Source organism: Benincasa hispida, chromosome 3, assembly GCF_027475165.1.
Source record: "Benincasa hispida cultivar pf3 chromosome 3, pf3_genome.v1.1, whole genome shotgun sequence".
Lineage (NCBI taxonomy): Eukaryota > Viridiplantae > Streptophyta > Magnoliopsida > Cucurbitales > Cucurbitaceae > Benincasa > Benincasa hispida.
Window position 1 is genome coordinate 71044235 of NC_143480.1, and position 20364 is coordinate 71064598.

The 20364-nt window shown below is 37.4% G+C and overlaps 1 protein-coding gene across 1 annotated transcript in view; it reads right to left on the minus strand.

The window, feature by feature from the left end:
* Nucleotides 1-811: 811 nt before the first annotated feature.
* LOC120072865 (SH3 domain-containing protein) overlaps nt 812-20364 on the minus strand; it is a 43884-nt gene continuing 24331 nt past the window's right edge. The window contains exons 15-27 of the mRNA XM_039025390.2: nt 11808-12079; nt 11474-11575; nt 5784-5960; nt 5488-5676; nt 4978-5219; nt 4732-4878; nt 3495-3711; nt 2802-2930; nt 2559-2699; nt 2096-2155; nt 1841-2017; nt 1337-1396; nt 812-1239 (exon numbers count right to left, since the gene is read on the minus strand). Coding sequence (XP_038881318.2) covers nt 1165-1239; nt 1337-1396; nt 1841-2017; nt 2096-2155; nt 2559-2699; nt 2802-2930; nt 3495-3711; nt 4732-4878; nt 4978-5219; nt 5488-5676; nt 5784-5960; nt 11474-11575; nt 11808-12079 — 1988 coding nt within the window. The 3' untranslated portion in view covers nt 812-1164. The remainder of the gene's footprint in view (nt 1240-1336; nt 1397-1840; nt 2018-2095; nt 2156-2558; nt 2700-2801; nt 2931-3494; nt 3712-4731; nt 4879-4977; nt 5220-5487; nt 5677-5783; nt 5961-11473; nt 11576-11807; nt 12080-20364) is intronic.

Genomic DNA, 20364 nt, shown 5'->3' on the forward strand with positions numbered 1-20364 from the left:
AATATTTTGAAGAGGGCGTTCAATGGATTAAAAAAACATGAAACCAACAATGGTTTTTTAGATTTCCAAATATAGCAAAAATTTTCAATTTAATTTCCATTTATGCATGTGAATGAGAACAAAGTATGTTGGAAGACGACATAGCCAGGTCGTAGGAGACGCAGGGAAATGTCGAGGCCATAAATGCTGAATCCTGAGGTTGGGGGATTACAAATGGTAACAGAGCGAAACCTCTCCCATAAGATTTGGTTCAGGAATGGACATGTAACGATTCGAGTTTATGAGTACATGAATGAACCGATATCACATCCGAATGAGAGATCATGAGAATATGAAAGTATGGTTAAGAAAAACTTAAAAAGAATTAAAAGTCACTATCTATACCAACAAAGTGCACCTTCCTTTTCGGTGACTCAATCATAGGAACTTCAAAGTTAAGTGTGTTTAGCTTGGAGCAACAATTCTATGTTGGTTGACCTCCTGGGATATTTTTTAGGATGCTTGTGAGTGAAGACAAAACATGCTGAAATGACTAGTGTTGGTTTGTGGGGACTTCAAGGCACATAAGAACGACATAGCCAAGTCACAGAAAACACAAGAGAATACCAGAGCCATCAAGTGTCGAATCCTGGACCTGAGACATTACAATTAGTTAATTAATCGAGAGTTGGATCTAAATATTGTTATACCGTAAATTCTTTTCCATTGTGCTATATTTATTAATACTTTAGGCTTATTTGCTATATTTGCAACTGCGACTATTGCAACTAAATTAAATAAAGAAAAATAAAACATAATAAGCGTAAACATCTCTAAAAATCAATCTAAAAGGGCTTCTCATTAGAACAAATGTAATGGCTATAATAAAATACATACACGAACACTAATACATCGCATCCATCAAGCCAAAAGGCAGTTTCTCGCTGTTTCAAGAACATGATCATGGTTGGCCAAGACTATCATATTCATCCCAAAAACAAAATTATGAATGACAAAGCACACATCATATGGATGCAACAAACTTAATGAACAACCCATTTGCAGTATCCAGCTACAAAAGTAGATATATCGTGATGGCCCCGCTGAAGAACTCGCAAGTTATGTCATGATATGGAAAGGTGGCTATAATCAAACTTACTGGTCACAGATTTAACACCACAAGAATCAAGATTGATTAACGTAAAGGACGGGGACGAGCCCTGCCATTTTCCCATCCCTCCCGGGCCGTTTCTTTTTAACCTGTAATAGTTATGACAGTACATTAGTTCCATTAACATTGTTGCCTTCAGGTAGACTAAAATAAAATAAACTACAAGTTCTATTTCGTTATACTCACATAAAACCAGCCATCTACTTCGTACTCAATATCAACTTCTTCACCAGCTGTTAAACTTAACTGCAAGGCAAGAAACAAGTTAATATAAAAACGCTTAGTCAAGGAAATCAGCAGATATCAGAATGGGTGAGTGACATTTAAACGAGGCGACTAACTTTCATGGAAAAAGTATGAATCCAATAAAAGGGAAAGGAAAAAAAAGTAACACCGATAAAATAATAAAAAAGTATGAAAATAATGAAAATCAAATTCACCCGTCTAATTAGTATTTCTTACATCTTCATGAATTTTAACAGCTGGTGACACCAATAAAATAGCAAAAAAGTATAAAAATAATGAAAATCAACTTAGGCCGTTTAGTATTATAACATCAAAATTAATTGCTTGGGAGTCACTCGGGTTTCCTCCCAACTATCGTCACCCGTTGCACCTCCTCATATCCTTCCATCGAGAAAAATGGAAAAGCAAAAAGAAACTATAAAAGGATCATAAAGAGCAGGTTACCTCATCATCACCACCAGCAGTGAAGTCATAGAGAGCAGATCCTCGTTGTGGATTTCCAGAAGAGGAACGTTCTTCTTGAGATCCAAAACTCTGAGAACCACGCCCTGCTAAGGGGTTTTCAAATGATTCGTACCGTTGCATATGAGGAGGTGAGTAAGGAGGGGGATCTTCCCTGATCTGAGAAGCATGAAGAGTTCGATTATAAGCGAGACTATTTAACAGAGAAGTACAAAAGACAAGAAATGAATATCTAACCGGAGAATTAAAACCCTCGTGTATTGATGGATTGCTAAACCTGCTCGCTCCTGATCTTTCCTGGAAGTTATTATCATGCATCACAAATGAAAAAATAAATAAATAGCAACAATGCAACAAGTTAAAAACTGAATTCTAAAGCAAAATGCAGAAACATGCCAAGTCAAATTGAGGAACGTAAAATTTAAGTTAATAATTGATGGGCTCTTCCAGACAATTGAAAAAACCTAGTCACAATTTATATCTCATGTAGAATCCTATAATCATTTATAATCAAAACTTTTTAAGAAAACTTGCTTTCGTATCGTAATAATCAGATAAAATACTCATATCCCAGACTGCAAAACAAGAAAGGACTAATTGTGATGTGATCCACTTAATATTAGTTTCATTTTTCCACGAAAAACAAAACTTCCAGTTCCAAATTTCATGTCTCGCAAGAAACTTTTATTGTTTGTCATACCGAAGTTTGGGTGCCACCATAGGAAGGTCGTGAACTAAACAATGAAGGATAGCTCATTCCACCAAAGTGAGAAGATATGGAAGTTTCAACCGAGCCTGTTGACTCAGGAGAGGATGTCCCAGAGGACCGTGCATCATCTTCCTGAAATTCAAAAGAATACAAAATCAAACATAGCCACGTACTGCCAGTCCAACACTCGCCATACTGAACGCTACCTACTATATGGAGAAGTAACTATCATACCTCTAGTTCAGAAGTCTCTAAAAGAGTCTTTGCCCACATGTCATCATAACTAACTGACGGCCTCGAGATGATATTTTCTTCATCAACATCAGGAGCATCAGTTCCAGCTCCAGCAAGAAATTCATTGACCTAAAGGAAAGTAAAAGTGAGATAAATCTCTCTTAATGGAGAACAAAAGGCCAATTAGAACAAAAACATTTGCGCAGACTTGAACAAGTACCTTCAAATATATTCTTTAAAAAAATTAGGGGGCAAACCCTAGTTTTATCTTAATTAGCAATTCAAAGCATGCTTACAGCTTCAACAAAGCATTTAATTTCATGAAATTATTACTAATAGACGTTCAATGGTAGGAATCTGTACGTTAATTATTACTAGAGGTCTGTGGAGCATGCAATGTTTTTTATTATCAATATTTCTTTTACAAGAAACTAAACAAATTTAACCTTAAACCTATGCCTAAATCAAAATGTTTAGCATCTGATGCAAGAAAAACATAAATGGAGGATTGCCCAAAAGCATTCAATGAGGGGTAAATGATGAAGATAAGAAAATCTTGACAATTAACAGAAGCATCCCAACCCCTCAACTCGAAGTTAATATAGAACTCAGAGAAACAAGCAAAGACAAGTTGAGATATGTTGGAGTATGAAGCAGTAGGAAAAAATTTCACTAGCACTCTAAAAGACGTACTCTACTCATTGCTGGTGCACTGCTTCCCAACAGTCCATCATCACCAAGATTTGCTGCCCAAGCATTCACTAGGTCGTCATCAAGAGCATCTGGCTCATTGGTTGCTGGTTTTGATTCATAAATAAGATCAGAAATGCCAGTAGCAACAGCTGGATCACTCAAACCAGTTGATGCACTTATATTATGTTGTGTCCGATAGATGTCAATCAGCTTTGCACTGACAATTTGAAATTAAATCAAGTTTAGAAATAATAAAATTTGATGTGGGTAATAAACAGGACAAATGCTGCTCCTTTCTTTCCCTATGTATTAAAAAAGAGTCGAAGTTGACATGTTAATTCGTTTAAATGAATTTAAAAAAAAGAGCCAAAAATAAACCTTAGACATATACAGCATAACTACATATCATTTACTTATTTCATTTTAAGTAAAAAATTAATTTTCAACCAACAAAATAATCATCAAATTATTAGATCATTTTGTTGCATGTTTTAGATTAATGCGTCGGGTTATTTTCTCATGTGCATAATCAGCTAATCTTCCAGAATGTTTTATCACATTTCATAAGTTATGCAGATGCTAAGGTGAGATCTGATGTCCACAAAATGTATCACCTTTTGCTATAAAGAATTGGGAAAGATAACAATGAATATGAAAATTTTCCAACTTCCCTACTAAATCACTAGCCTGTCAAAACAAAACCATACAATCCCAATTAACACAATCAAAAATAAATTTTGAAATCTATTTTCCTAAATCTCCATCTCACTTTCTCATTCATTTTTTTCTAAATCCTTTGGCCATCCAAATAAAACCATAAAATCCCTCCGTCAAGTACACACCTAGCGAGAAAAAGTTGATTCAGTAATGGATTATTGTGCATAGGACAGAATACTAATAAAAAAATAAAATAAAAAACAGATATGGGGAGACAAGACAACATTAAGAAAATTGTTTGTATTAACGAACTAGAAAAAAATAAAATAAAGGTAAACTGATCCAAATGAAGAAAAAAAAGTGTACTCTGCAAATGATTGGTCTTAGGTTCCTAAGTAGTATGAATAAGGAGAAGTAGAATGCCACGGAGTAAACGAATATGAAGAAAAATGAAAGTTTTCTTAACAACATAAAAAACCTTGGTCGAAGAAGAAACTTTAAGACATATCTGTATATGATATTGGTTAATTTTAAATAAAAGGATGATAATGGAAACACGAAATGAGTGGGAAAAAATCACCTTATTGGCCCCAGAGGTAGGTACTTTGCTCTAGGAACGTAACAAAATAGTGAAACAAGATCCAACAACCTTTCATGGGTCTCATATAGCTTCTTGAGCTCCTCATCCGTCCATTCTTTTTTAGCATTGTCATGGTAGCGAATATCTCTGTTTGTGCAGGAAAAAATCAACAGTGCTCATGATAAAAATGAGAAATTTAAAGAAAGAGTTTGAGAAAAGACAGGAGGGAAGAGTTTGAGCTTATACTTAATCAAATCATCTTGAGCTCGATACATTTCATCAAGCACCTTTATCATTGGGCTTATTAAAACTCCAAGGCCAGTACCACTGGCCCCTTGATCTTCACCATTGCTAAGATGCATCTCTGAAAATTGAGACTGTAGACCACCTTGGGCTAAAGAATGTAAGAAGTCATAAATCTGAAGCCTATATGGCTCACCGGACCTGATTGCCACTGTAGTAAGAGCTTGAGCAGCAACTAGACGTATCTGAATCATCCAAAGAAGTTTAATATAAAATCAAATAACAGATTTAATAAAATATTAATTTGGTCATATGAAGCATAACAGATTTAATAAAATATTAATTTGTGCCGTAAAAACATGTTCAACTTGTGGCCAACTTCCCCCCTCAATATAGTTGTGCAGTAATGTTCCACTGAGATGGAGGGGATTAAGTCATGTTTATTAAATCTGCCAGTATTGTAGAAATGTTGATGACAGAGGTTGGTAGATAACCAATTGAGGAGATCAATACCTCCCAGCTTCCACTGAAGGCACTCCTCTGAAGACGAGTTAATGCACCAGCCAATGTAGGATTGCGAGAGCCAGCAGCAGCAACCATTTTGTCTGCATCTAACATCATCAATGCTGTACCCGGAGGGGTTGCTGATTCCCAAGCATACTCAGATGCAGCATAATTTGCATTCTCTCCAAGAAACCACACCTGTAGGGATTAAATCAACATAAAAGCAATATATTTATAGCATTCTAATTAATAAAAACCAAGTACAATACAAAAACAGAATAGGAATGTTAAAAGAAGATGCTTACTGCAGCTTGCACCAATCTCTGTAAAGCCAGTGCTGACTTAGGATCAGAAGCTGCAACACGGTCTACTGAAGTAATGGAGGTCATAGAGCCAGGTTGCGGTGGAGGAAGATCTAGAACTAGGGTTACAGCTTCCAAAGCTGTGTGCTTCCAGTCAGGACCAGCTCCAACGAGGCACGTCTGTAAATGGAATAACAAAATGCCTCACTTTTTCCTCTTATGTAATCTATTATTGAAAAACAACAGAATAAAAGAGGACAATAGACTGTTGATCTCAAGCATACTTCAGATTAATTGCCTTTTGTCTGCATTTGGTTATCTTGCGTCTTTTGTTTTGTTTTGGATCTCAGCTTTGTCATGATTACTCATATTATGATCCATATTTTCTTTCTCCCAATCCCCTGTGGAGTTTGTGATTTTGAGCCTAAGTCACTTCATTTTTTCAATAAAAAGTTTCATTTTTAGTTCAAAAAGAAAAAAAGTGAAGATAGAGCCACGCCCCTAGCAGCCAAGAAGCTTACAGAAAAAGGTGTCCCAAGCAGTATGAATAGGAATACAAATACACTAGTTACAAATTTCTTTCGACAGGAAGCACCAACATAGAAGCAAAGAAGCCTTGCAATGTCCTAAGAATCACTGGAACTGTTACCAGCAACGGACTGTATTTACCTTTAGTAGGGATGTTCATGGATTGGATTGGTTTGAAAGACTTTTTAGACCGAACCCAATTGTTCGGGTTATAAATTTTTTCAACCCAAATAACCCTTATTAAAAAATGAACCCAACCCAACCCAACCCAACCATGAAAGATTTGGGTTGGGTTGATTCGGGTTAATCAGGTTATTTATTTAAAATTTTGTTATAAAAAGAAATCTAATTTAATTGTTTTCATATAGTGAATTAAGATTAACAACTCAATTTCAATTTATATAGTGAAAATTTTCTTTCTAAAGTGTTGAAGAATAAATTATTCAAAAAATATTGGAATTAAATAAAATTAAAATCAATATATATATAAATAATTGTATTATAAGTAATAAAAGAATATATTTTAAAGTTAATAATAAATTCAGGTTGGTTCGGGTTGGTTTGGGTTATATTAGGTGAACCCATAAACTAACCCAACCCATAAAATTTTCATTTATTTGAACCCAACCCAACCCAAATGAGTTGATAACCCAATTCAAACCGCATGGGTTGGGTTTGGTTGATCTGTTTTTTCGAGTCATCGGGTTTTTTGAACACCCCTAACCTTTAGTGTCCTTAGTGCCTTTTTCTTTTCTTCTTTTTCTTTTTTTTTTTTTTTCCATTTTCCTTGGAAAGGAGACTTCTTCAGCGTCTAGAGTTCTAAAATAATACTCTCTAGAAAACCTGAAGCCTAAAAGACTAGATACCCAATTAAAACTGACTTGATCAGAGCTTACCAATACTGACTATAAACCAAAACTAGAAACTGAAAAGTCAGATGGTGATCCCATCTAAAACAGATTTCAAACCAATTTAAGAAACCATTTGCAGAGCCTAGGAAATTGAGCCAACAGCTGCACGGAATTGAAAGTTCAACATCACACCTACCCCAAATTCCAGTAGGTCGAAATCCCCCATTCCAAGTTTATCGCAACCAACTTAAATTGCTGCTTCAACAGTTCTCTAATGAGCAAAACAACAAGCTTTCTCCCAGGTTTGATATAAATATAACATAAGCAAATCACAAATATTGTCTATCAATCCCTGCAGGATCATTTTAATTACAGTACACAAAATCATGAGTGATGGCAAGAGCTTTTTATCACAAAATTTCATTGTGACCTCTTGGTCATGGAAGTCAAATTCTTCTTATATGGTGTCTGCTCGTGGTAGCCTTAACATCATGGACAGAATCCAAAGAAGGTTCCAATTCAGAACCTTCCCTCTCCCCCCAACATGTGTGCTTTGTAATAGGAGTTCTGAAAGCCGTGACCACCTTTTCTTTCACTATGGGCCTTTATTTTGAATCTTTTTGGTCTAGCTTGGTGTCCTCCAAAACATGTGGTGAAACAGGAGCAAGGCCCCCTTGTGATCTTTATGGAACGAGAGGAATAGAGGGATGTTTTTTTAAGAAAAAGAAAACGAAGCTTTTCATGTGGGTGATCTCAGATAAGTCTATTACAATTCTTTTAACTAAAATGTACAGTTTACTGCATTCATGTGGAGTTCTTTACACAATTCTTTTTGTAATACACAGTATTACCTTATTAATGTAGATTGACTTCTATTTTCCTGTGCTTATTAAGTCTCATAGTAAGTCAAGCATTAGTCTACATGGTTTGAGACATGTACTTTGACAGCCTTAAAGTGAAACTACACGATCTACCTTCACTATAACGGCTGTCAAACAACGTTGCTCTAGGTGGCTTACTGACCATTCACACAGAACATACAGCTGCTTAGCCGATGTGTGACTGGCTAATTAGCCACCATGGTAAGTCAAGCATTAGTCTCTTTTCATTTCATAAATGAAAGTCTTGTTTCCATTTCAAAATAAATAAATATAAATAAATAATTTTTTAAAAAAATAAACCTAGATTTTTTTTCCTTATTCTTGTATAGAAGTAACTGATTTCATTGAAAAAGAATGAAAGAATACAAGAGCATTCAAAAAAGCCCCACTAAAGAATGGCCTCCAACTAGGAGTAACGTTAGCTAGAGTATAATTACAAAAAGTCTTCAAAACCGAAACCCAAAGAGAAATGTCTTTTTTAATAAGAAACAGAAACATACATTCAAAGAACAAAAGAGAACAACACAAGGGCAGGGGTTGAGACAACAACACCCCCCCTCCCCCCGAAAGAGCTAGTGAACCTTCCAATTGTTAAAAATCATAGAAAGGCTGTAGATGTAATTATAAAAGGAATTTGGTGTAATTTGTGCACCACCAAGAAGTTGTATGCTAAACAACAGTCCAAAAAGAACCAAACGAAACAAACTTATCTTCAAAAGTTCCACTATTCCTTTCTCCAAATGCACCACAAAAGGGATCTAGAAGCACATCTCCAAAGGATCTTCCCTCTAACACCAAAGGCTCTAGTATTGAGCCCATCAATCATCCAATCGTCAATTTTGTTTAGGAGGCAGCAATCAAGGTTCTAAACAGGAGGGACCACCCCTTAAGAGGTAAAGTCACAATGCAAAAACAAGTGATCAAGGGACTCTTCACTTTTCATACAGAGACAGCAGATAGAAGGACTGAGGGAGGATTGTTGGAGCTTCTTTTGAAGTTTTTGGCTTCTATAAGCAAGAGACCAAAGGAAGAACTTCACCTTCTTTGGAATTTTAAGCTTTCAAACAATTTTCACCAAAAGAAAAGTGAAGGAGGAGGTGCTCTTCGCGATGTTAAAAAAGGTGGACTTTGTAGTGAACTTGCCAGAGGCCTCTAACTTCTACTTAAGGCTATCACAATTCACGACCACTCTGAGGAGCCCAAGAGTTCAGAAGTTCCAAAATAGCGATCAAATCATCCATCTCTCTATCGAGGATGCTCCTTCTAAGGCCCAAAGTCCAGGACTGACGCGTAGAATTCTAAGTTTCCAACAATCCGCCACAACGGCATCCTTTTTCAAGGAGAGGGAAAAGATGTTAAGGAATTTCTGTGCCAAAGGCTGATCATCACACCAACTGTCCTTCCAGAACCGAATAGCTCTCCCATCACCCATGATGAAGTCTCTGAATTTGAAAAACAAATCTTTATGCTTAAGAATTCTCGCCCACTGCCTTGAATTTCTTCCCCTTTTAGGCATGTTTGTAACCCAACCAGAAGGATCCAAGCCTTAAATAGCCACAATAATGTGCCTCTGGAGAGCATCCTCTTCATGACAAAAGCATCAGAGCCATTCCATGAGAAGAGCAATGTTTTTTTTTTTCGGACGAAGAGACCCGATACCAAGGCCACCATAAACAGTGGGAAGGGAGGTAGAGTTCCAGTTGACAAGGTGGAATGTAGGGTTACAAGGACCTCCTTTCCAAACAAAGTCTCTAATGATCTTTTCCAGGATATTTATAACTTTGACCGAGGCTAGCATAAGAGAAAAAATAACAAGGGAGACTATTGAGAACCGAATGAGCAAGAGTTAACCTACCACCCTGAGAGAGAGATTCCTCTCCATTCGTGCACTTTCAATTTAAACCGCTCCTCAAGATTTCTCTAAGCTTCCTTCGCACTGTGAGTCCCACCAATAGGGAAGCCCAAATAAGTGAAAGGAAGAGTATCAACTTTGCAACTGAATTAGTAGTGTATCGATTCACCTCCTCCCTGTCAAGGTTAATTCCAATTATGGAGGTTTTAGCAACATTAAGAGAAAGCCCCAAACCCAACAGAAACAAGTTTACAACAATCCACCACGCCTCAAGGTTGCCATCTTCCCATGAGCAAAAGAGAAAAGGGTCGTCTGCATCCTAGAGATGCGTTAGCTCAACGTTCAAGTTACTAAAAGAGAAGCCTTTTATACTCCTCCTCTCATTGCAATACTGAATAAGAAAACTCAAGGCATCCTCCACAATCATGAAAAGAAAAGGAGTGAGAGGGTCTCTCTGACGCGAACCCCTTTTAGCAAAGATTTTACCTCGAGGTCTTCCATTAACAATAATGGAGAAACTGGCCATAGAAAGACAACCCCAAATCCACTCCACCATCTCCTACCAAACCCCTTCAGTTTCAAGATCGTGTCAAGGAAAGTCCAATCAACTTTATCATAAGCCTTCTCAAGGTCAAGTTTCAAAAGGGCACCTCTGTTCCCTAGTCACTTGACACTCCTCTAAGGACTCAAAAGCTGTCAAAATAGCACTAAGAATCTGCCTCCCCTCCACAAAGGCTGCCAGAGACTCATACATAATGGAGGGGAGCACTTTCTTAAGCCGTGTAGCAAGCACCTTAGAAATGATCTTATAGAGAGAGGTAAACAAACTGATTGGTCTGAAGTCACTTACTCAAGAAGCGTTTTTCTTCTTTGGAATAAGACATATATGTTTCGTTGCAACGCTTGTTAACAATAGCATTATTAAAAAAATCTTGGAACACGCCTACTAAGTCAGATTTCAGAATTTTCCAAGATTTTTTTGTAAAATTCCTCTACCATACCATTTAGGCATTATTAAAAAAATCTTGGAACACGCCTACTAGAGACTTCAGATTGCCCAAATCAAAAACAACATCGTGAATCTCTTTTTCGGCAAACGGGACTTCCAAGGACAAAGAATCCTGATTGCTTAGAGTCTTCCAAGCAGGGCCATCAAAGGTGAAAGGGTGAGAGACTTTGTTACCACAAAGGTTGGAATAGAACACGAGGATTTCAGCCACAATCTTATGCATTCTGGGTAAACCAAACAACAAATTAAGCTACACCGAATCATAATGAGTAGGTTCAGTTTGACTGATTAGGGATCCATTCCAACCGAAATGGTCACATTCTACCGGTTGTCAGTTAAACATATTTTACTTTTAACTGAACAAAGTCATAATGATAAAGACCATTGGTATCTTTTACAATAATAGCTCAACTCTCTTTTTACTGGTTAGAACTTAGAAGTTTAGTTTTACCATTCAGTTTGTTGACGATCATACAAACAGTGTTGTTTAACAGAACTACAAATATGTTTTGGACAACTTAAAACACAATAAATTTCAAATATGAAATTTGGAGAAATGAATAATCACTTACTTTCCATAGTAGTTGCAAAACATCCGCATCAATCTTCCCAGGAACTTTAGTCGCAAAAACTCGAGCGATTTGAAGAAGAGTGACAGCCATATCAGGGGTTGCCTAAAAACAAGCATGAGTGCATATGCATTACTGGAAGGATTATAAATACACAAATCATACGTAGTACTCAAAGACTGCTTTCACTCTTCTTCACATTGCAAAGTGATAATAGATTAAACTAAATTTATAAGTGTTAAACCAAAGATAAGAATAAAACCAGTGTCATTAAAAGTGAAAAACAAAAAGTCAAAGCCCAAACATAAACAGAATATCTTTTATATACAAAACATACCTTAAATCGAGCATGCAAAGTAAGCAAAATATCATTTAATAGTCCTGCTGGCCAGGCTGGGTCAGAAAGCTCTGATGCAATAATGGATTCAAGTTCATCAAATGAATCATGGGGACTTTGCATCCATATCAAGGCCTTAATCACCATGGCTCGAACATAGACACATTCACAGGCTACTGTTGTTCGCACTACTTCCATCAATGAAGCCAGCAAACTAGCAATTGTATCTTTCTCGCCCCTACCATTTGCCACTGAAGCAGTTCTCTTCATACCTAAAAGAAGAGGATGACAATAAATAAAATAAAATAAAACAAGAACTGAGGGATATAGCAATCAAAAGGGAAGAGAACTTGGCAAGATCCAAAATGGACTCAAGCAGCAACTTGGTCATTTAACAAGGTTGGAAAGGATTAAAAAAAGGGTATTATGTTAACATTTCTAAAAAAAGTAATGCACACACATTTTTCTGTTATTTCAATGACTTCATCTTCTAATAGATTGTTTGGTTAGAGGGTTTTCTGCATGGGAATTGACACAGGCATACAAATCTCATGTTCGTTTCACAGTTTTCAACATTTTGCCTAGGAATAAGCTATTCTATGGCATCCCCTTTCCCACAGACAATATTTCCTTCCAAACTGTGGGTTTTCTCTTTTCTCTTCTCCATCTGTTTTTTTTTTTCATTTTATATATAATTTCATTTTGAATATAGTTATTTACTTAATTAATTGATACTAATTTAACAAAATTAATATAAATATTTATTTTAATAAATCAATAATAATATATTAAAATATTTACTTAACTTATTTTTACAACAAAAATTTATTTAATGAATGCAATTACATTTTAACATTAACAATTCATGAATTCGCTAACAATATCTTGAATATATTTAGTTAATTAGTACAAAATTTATTTTCAATAATAATAATTCGTTTTTTATTTTTTTTATAATCAAGCAATTATTTATTGAGATTAATTTTAATTTGATCTTTACTTATAAAGATATAAAACTTTTCTAGTACTCTTTATTAATATTCTTTATTAACATATCACATTTTTATCTCATTTTTCACTTTTTATATAATATATTGTTTATTAAAATATATTTTCTTATATTATTTAATTATAATTAAAATTACTAATGTTGAACTTAATTAATTATGAACATGATTAAACATTAGATTATAATTAATACAATGTTCATTTAATATATTAATTGGTTAATTTCAATTATAAATTATTCAATTTTCAAATATTTATAATTAAAATTATTATTGATTCTTAATTAATTAACTTTTATCAATATATTGAATGTTTTTATTTTTTTAATTAATTAATCTATTACAATTATATAAGCCTGTCATCCTTAATGTCATGAATTAAATACAAATATAATTGTTGTTTATAAAATTCTAATAGGATTTCTCATGCACAACCTAACACAATCATCTTTGATTCCTAGACATCCTATTCCCAAGCATCTCTTATTCCCAGGCATCTATAAAACCTTAAACCAAAGAGCCCCTAAAGGGTGTCTTATATATATATAGGAATGCATTCATCCAAATAATCATTAATGTATTCCTTTACTAGAAACCAAAGAGGAACAGTCAGTCAGAAGGATTCCCACGCATACAACTAGATATATATATATATATGAATGCATTCATCCAAATAATCATTAATGTATTCCTTTACTAGAAACCAAAGAGGAACCGTCAGTCAAAAGAATTCCTACGCATACAACTATATATACATATATATCTATAGGAATGCATTCATCCAAATAATCATTAATGTATTCTTTTACTAGAAACCAAAGAGGAACAGTCAGTCAGAAGGATTCGTATGCATACAACCTTCCAGATTTTACATATTCTTTTTTAACCAAAAACAACATTTTAATGAGAGTTCAAAAAAGGAGTAAAAAGGTAAAAATGTTCTCCCCTCTCTCCTCCTTTCCTCCATCTCCCCATACCCCCCCTACCGACCACCTCACCGGACCTCACCATGCCCTCCCTAATCCTCCCTCCGTCTGACCATCCCCCTCACCCATCTCCCTCCAACCTTCCTTCAGACTCTTTCATCCCTCCCTTACTCTGTTTCTGCCCTGTTTTTCAGCCATGGTTTCACTCTCTTGCCGTATCCTTGATCACCCCTTCCTATTGGAACAAGAAGGAACGAACTTCCTTTTAAAAGACATAAAAAAAAGACAGTCCATTCTTCTCTCCCTAACCTCAGCTACTTGGCTTCTTGAGAGTTTTCGAAGGCTTTTGAATGGTTCCACCTTTGAGTTTTTCCTTCTAAAGGAAAGAGTTGATCAAAGCTTCATGAGGCTTGCCAAATTTCGTGCAAAGGAGAATTGGTTTGTTGAATTTGTTGTTTCGCCAATCACGGGAGGAAGAAGGAATATCCACATCCCGTTTGGCAATGAAAAGGCAGGCCGGCAAGACTTCAAGGAGATGATCGATCGTTGCATCCAACACTTCAAAAAATCCCCTGCTCTCCAGGTCAGTACTTCATCATCCTTTCCCTCTACTAAGCTTTGTCCAACCGCCGGCCATAACAACCCTGCTCCACCCCATGTGTGAAATCTGCCCTCCCACCTTCCTCTCCTCCACCTATGAAGAAACAGAGCACCCCTGCTGTTTGGTTGAAGAAGAATGACGAGGTCTTGTCTGAGAATTTTAGTAACCTTTGGATTATCTCAAGACCAATGGCATCATACGGTTGGAAGGAGATTGCGGTAGAATTAAGCAAGTGTTTAGGCACCAATGTCATCATTAATCCTCTGTTTGCAGACAAAGCACTCATCAAACTAAGCCAAGGTAATATCAACGAAAAATTACCAATTAAGGGTAAATGGACTAAGGTCGGCCCTTTTCATCTTCATCTGGAAAAATGGAATCCAAACAGTCATGGAAGGCCCTCAGTAATGCAAGGTTATGAGGGCTGGATCACAATCAAAAACCTCCCCTTAGATTATTGGTGTAGGAAAACTTTTGAAGCAATTGGGGCTTATTTTGGTGAATTAATTGCTATTGCTTCAAAAACTCTTAATCTTATCAATTGTTTAGAAGCAAAACTTCAAGTCAAGAGGAATTTATGTGGTTTTATGCCAGCCACTATTGAAGTTAAGGATGAAATTCATGGAAGTTTCTACTTACATTTTGGTGATATTACTTGTTGTCATCAGCTTTCAAAACTACCCACTAAAGTCTTGCTTAAAGAATTTTCCAACCCAATTGATCTAATTCGGGTCCATGATGCTTTAAAGGATGAAGATGCCTCATCCCAAGTTGAAGAAATTGATTTATCCAATTGGTCCTTCCTATTGGCAAATAATTCTAAACCTAAGTTCTCGCGAAGCCCAAGTGTAAAATCAGAAAAGTTGAAAGCAATCCAAAAGCCTCTAAATTCCTCCTTCAATCCGGGAGTAATAAAGGAAGTTGAAAAGCCTCAGACCTCATCCATCAATGCGGGAGAAATAAGGGCAAACGAACAGCCAGCTTGCTATTTTATTAAGGCTGCCAAAGATACTCAATTAATTATGGAAGCTGAAAAGTCCCCACTTTTACAGCCTTTTGAAAAAGATTGCCTCATATCTCAGGCAATTGAGAAACCCTTGCAGCCGCAACTTTTTGAAAATACATCTAAGGAATTTAAAAAGCCCCGACTTATTTAATGTTGCAGAAAAGACCCCTCGTGTCCCACAAATAACAGTTAATTATTCTACTGCCATTAAGATGAAAGAGAATGAAGTTGAAAAGCCACCATTGCCAAAAAGAAAAAAGAAAGCAAAACTTTGCATCCCCTGTAATGAAGTGCTTCGTCCGGCCTCTTCCTTGACCGAGCAAGCCATAGCCAAGCCCGAAACCAAAGCCCCTCATCAGTTCTCCTTTTTCCCTGCTCTCTGTCTCAACTACTCTCCTCTGCCCTCCCCTGTTTTTCCAGACCAGCCGTCCTCCCTGCCCCCCCCTTCCACCAAACAGCTGGCCCCTGCCTTACCCTGTTCTCCCCTGCCCTAGCAAAGCACCTTCCTCCACTGTTTCTGCTTTCCCCAAGCCGCCTCTCCCTCCCCTAAACATAAAACCTGCCCTTAGACCTAGCAAAACAAACCAGAAAAGGCCAACCAGAGTTCGCCACCCCTCATGCCTCTTCAAAACCTTTCCCAAACACTTTATCAGAAGAAAGCATTTAAGGGAGCATCCCAAAAGCCTCGGACTCACCCTCAGCTTAGCCTCCCCCCAACCCCAAGAGACTTCTCCTAAACAGTCTCTTAAGAACAGGTCAGTTAATTCATCTTCACTTCCCCCGTCTAGACCACCACCAAAAGAAAACCCCATTTCCCCCCTAAACTTCATTCAACCAGTGAAAGAGACTGCCCCCCTGACTCTCCCTTTAACATCGGTTCAGAGGAAATTGATTGGCCTAGCACTTCAAAAGTTCAAAATGAGTCAATTCTAGAAGAAACCATACTTGCTGACCTAAATACCCTGTTTCAAACAGGGGAGGAACCTGCTGCCGAGAATATTCTCTCCAACCCTGCCCTTCCAGCCCTTAATCCAGCCCCTTCTGACCTCCCACCACACCTTCTGAGCTTAGTCACTGAATGCAGCTTGTTACTGGACTAACATTTGGTTGAAATTGTATTTGATCTCGAAAAGATGAAGATTATTTCATGGAACACTAGAGGACTCAAAAGACATTAATAAAAGATTGGCCCTTAAACGATTCTTAAAGAAAATTAACCCTTCAATTGTGTTAATTCAAGAATCCAAGAAAGAAAATTTTGATGCAAGCTTCATTAAATCTTTATGGAGTTCTAAAGAAGTTGATTGGAAATTTGTTGAATCTTTTGGTGCTTCGGGTGGGCTGTTAACAATGTGGGACACAAGCCTAATTTCAGTAATAGAAACCCTTAAAGGCGGTTACTCTCTCTCAATTAAGTGCAACACTAATTGCAAAAAGACTTGTTGGGTTACTAATGTATATGGGCCAACCGATTATAAAGAAAGAAAGTTTGTGTGGGAAGAACTTCTATTCTTGGTAGCTTATTGTGAAGATGCATGGTGTATAGGTGGCGATTTTAATATCACAAGATGGGCACACGAAAGATTTCCCCTGGGTAAAAGCACTAAAGGCATGAGAAAGTTTAATAAGTTCATTGAGCAAGCAAAACTTATAGAAGTACGGTTGAATAATGGGAAGTTTACATGGTCAAGGGAAGGCACCATTGTTTCAAGTTCCCTACTAGACCGCTTCTTCATATCAAAGGGTTGGGATGAATTATTTGAAAATTCTAGAACCAATAGACAAGCCCGGATTTTTTCAGACCACTATTCAATTTTATTAGAAGTCGGATCTTTTAGTTGGGGTCCTTCACCGTTCAGATTTTGCAATAGCTGACTACTCAACAAAGATTGCATCCAAATTATAGAGAAAGCATGGTTTGACAGCAAAGCACATGGTTGGGCTGGTTTTGTATTAAATCAGAAACTAAAAGATGTGAAAACAGCAGTAAAACAGTGGCATGTCAGCAATAAGGAAGAGTCAAAACAGAAAGAGGAGAGGTTGTTAGCAGAAATAGAAAATTGGGGTACACTTGCAGAAAATTCCCCACTGTCCAGCACTGATTATGCAGCTTGGTCCTCCTTAAAATCAGAACTAATGGCTTTATACAGGTTGGAAGAAATTAATCTATTGCAGAAAAGTAAACTAAACTGGCTTAAGCAGGGAGATGAGAATACATGCTTCTTCCACAGATTCTTAGCAACAAAAAAGAGGAGAAACTTTATAAATGAGCTAGTTGATGAACAAGGGATCCCAACAAAGTCGAGTGCAGAAATTGAAAACCTAATACTCAACTATTACAGCAACCTTTACCTAAAAACTCCAGGGCAGAGGCACCTTCCTTTAAACCTAGATTGGCCTTGTGTAAGCTCAAATCAGAATCTTCTACTGCAAAGCAATTTTTCAGCCACAGAAATTCTCTCAGCTATAAAATCCCTTGGCAAAAACAAAGCCCCAGGCCCCGATGGCTTCACTTCTGAATTTTTGCTAAAGTTTTGGCCTATGCTCAAGTCAAGCTTCCAAGATACCTTTAATGACTTCTACAAGAATGGCAAGATCAATGCGTGTATAAGAGAGAATTTCATTTGCTTAATTCAAAAGAAGAAAGTAGCCATCATAGTAAGTGATTATAGACCCATTAGTTTAACCTCTTTAATCTACAAAGTCATTGCTAAGGTGTTAGCCGAGAGACTAAAAGGGGTCATGTCCGACATCATTGCTCCATCCCATAGTGCTTTCATATAAGGAAGGCAAATTTTGGATCTCATACTTATAGCCAATGAAGTAGTGGAAGAGTATAGAACAAAAAAGAAGGGTTGGATACTTAAACTTGATATGGAAAAAGCTTTCGACCGAGTTGATTGGGATTTTTTAGAAAAAGTGCTTTGGGCCAAGTACTTCAATCAGAAATGGATAGAATGGATCTTGGGATGTATCAAAAACCCACTTTACTCGGTCTTCATTAACAGGAGACCAAGGGGAAGAGTGGCTGCTTCAAGAGGGCTTAGACAAGGTGATCCTCTCTCCCCTTTCCTTTATCTTCTAGTCAGCGAAGTGTTGAGTGCATTAATCTCCAAACTCAATCATTCTGGCATCATTGAAGGGTTTTTAGTTGGCAAAGAGCAAGTCCAAGTCTCCATACTTCAATTTGCGGATGATACCTTATTGTTTTGCAAACATGACAGCACTATGCTGAAAAAACTTAAGCATACAGTGGAGCTATTTGAATGGTGTTCAGGGCAGAAAGTAAATTAGGATAAATCAGCAATCTACGGCATTAATGTGGATGATAGTGAGCTCTATAATGCAGCAGCCTCTTTAAATGTGTCGGCTGACCACCTCCCCTTCCTTTATCTAGGGTTGCCTCTAGGGGGTTATCCAAAAAGAGCCTCCTTTTGGCAGCCGGTCCTAGATAAAGTACAAGGCAAACTCGACAAATGGAGAAGATTCAATCTATCTAGGGGTGGAAGAGCCACCTTTCGTACCTCAGTCCTTTCAAACCTCCCAACCTACTATTTGGCTATCTTTCTTATGCCCGAAGGGGTAGCAACTAAAATGGAAAGGTTTATACGAAGTTTCTTTTGGGAAGGTAATAAGGGCAGCAAGCAGAATCCCTTGGTCAAATGGGAATTGGTTCAAAAACCTATAGCAGATGGTGGTCTAGGTCTCGGGGGGCTCAGAGCTATGAACACTGCACTACTTGCTAAATGGGGGTGGAGATTTTTCAATGAGCAAAACTCTCTTTGGGGTAAAGTGGTCAGAAGTATCCATGGTACGGATGCTTTTGATTGGCATACGACAGAGAAAGGAGTTAGAAGCCTGAAAAGTCCATGGGTCAGCATCTCAAAAACATGGCTGAAGGTAGAATCCTTGGCCACTTTCAAACTTGGTAATGGCAGTCGTATTGCTTTCTGGTTAGACACTTGGGAAGGACATTCCCCATTCAGCATCCTTTTTCCTAGCTTATTCAGAATCACCACGCTACCCAATGGCTCAGTTGCCGATCATTGGGACAATAACATAGCTTCGTGGTCCATTACTTTTCGAAGATCGCTTAAAGATGAAGAAGTGTCAGCCTTCCAAGACTTGTTGAGGAAAATTGTAAGTAGAAGGCCTTCTATCTCTTTTGATAAAAGAGTGTGGTCCATCTCAAACAATGGCCATTACACTGTTAAATCCCTCAAAAGTCACCTCACACCATTCTCCCCTTTGGAAAAGCCCATCTTCTCGGCTATTTGGAAAACAAAAAGCCCAAGAAGAGTCAACATCCTCATTTGGATTATGCTTTTCGGTCAGCTGAATGTAGCTGAAGTCCTCCAGAAGAAGCAATCAGCATCCTCCCTTTCCCCCACAGTATGCCCACTCTGCCTACATCACAACGAGGACTCGCTTCACCTTTTCTTTACATGCCCCTACTCAAGTTGGTGCTGGAATAAGCTGCTGTGTTTTTTCAATCTTCCATGGACCTTGTGCAATGATTTCAAAAGAAATGTGTTTCAGCTCCTTGTCGGACCCACCTCCCGCAAATCTATCCGTTTGTTATGGTGCAATGCTGTAAAAGCCTTATTGGTAGACCTTTGGTTTGAAAGGAACCAAAGAATTTTCTATAACAAAGCCACTAATTGCCAAGATCGCTTTGAAGCCACCCGTTGTCAAGCCTCCTCCTGGTGCCTCCTCTCCGACCCTTTCCGTGCCTACAGCCTTTCAGACTTCAACCTCAATTGGGAGACCTTTATCTCAACCCCTCCCAACGGACAGCACTAAAATCCTCCAGATTTCCAGATTCCAGCAACGCATATTGAACTTTTTATATATTTTTATTATTTTCAGGCCACTATTTTGGCTTCATCCTTAGTTTTTTCACTTTTGTTGTCTCTTTAGGCTTTATCCTCTTTTTGTAATCTTGTTCTCTTATCTCTCAGTCATGGGATAGAATTGGATATGATGAGGATGCTAAGGGAGTGTCAACCTAGTTGAG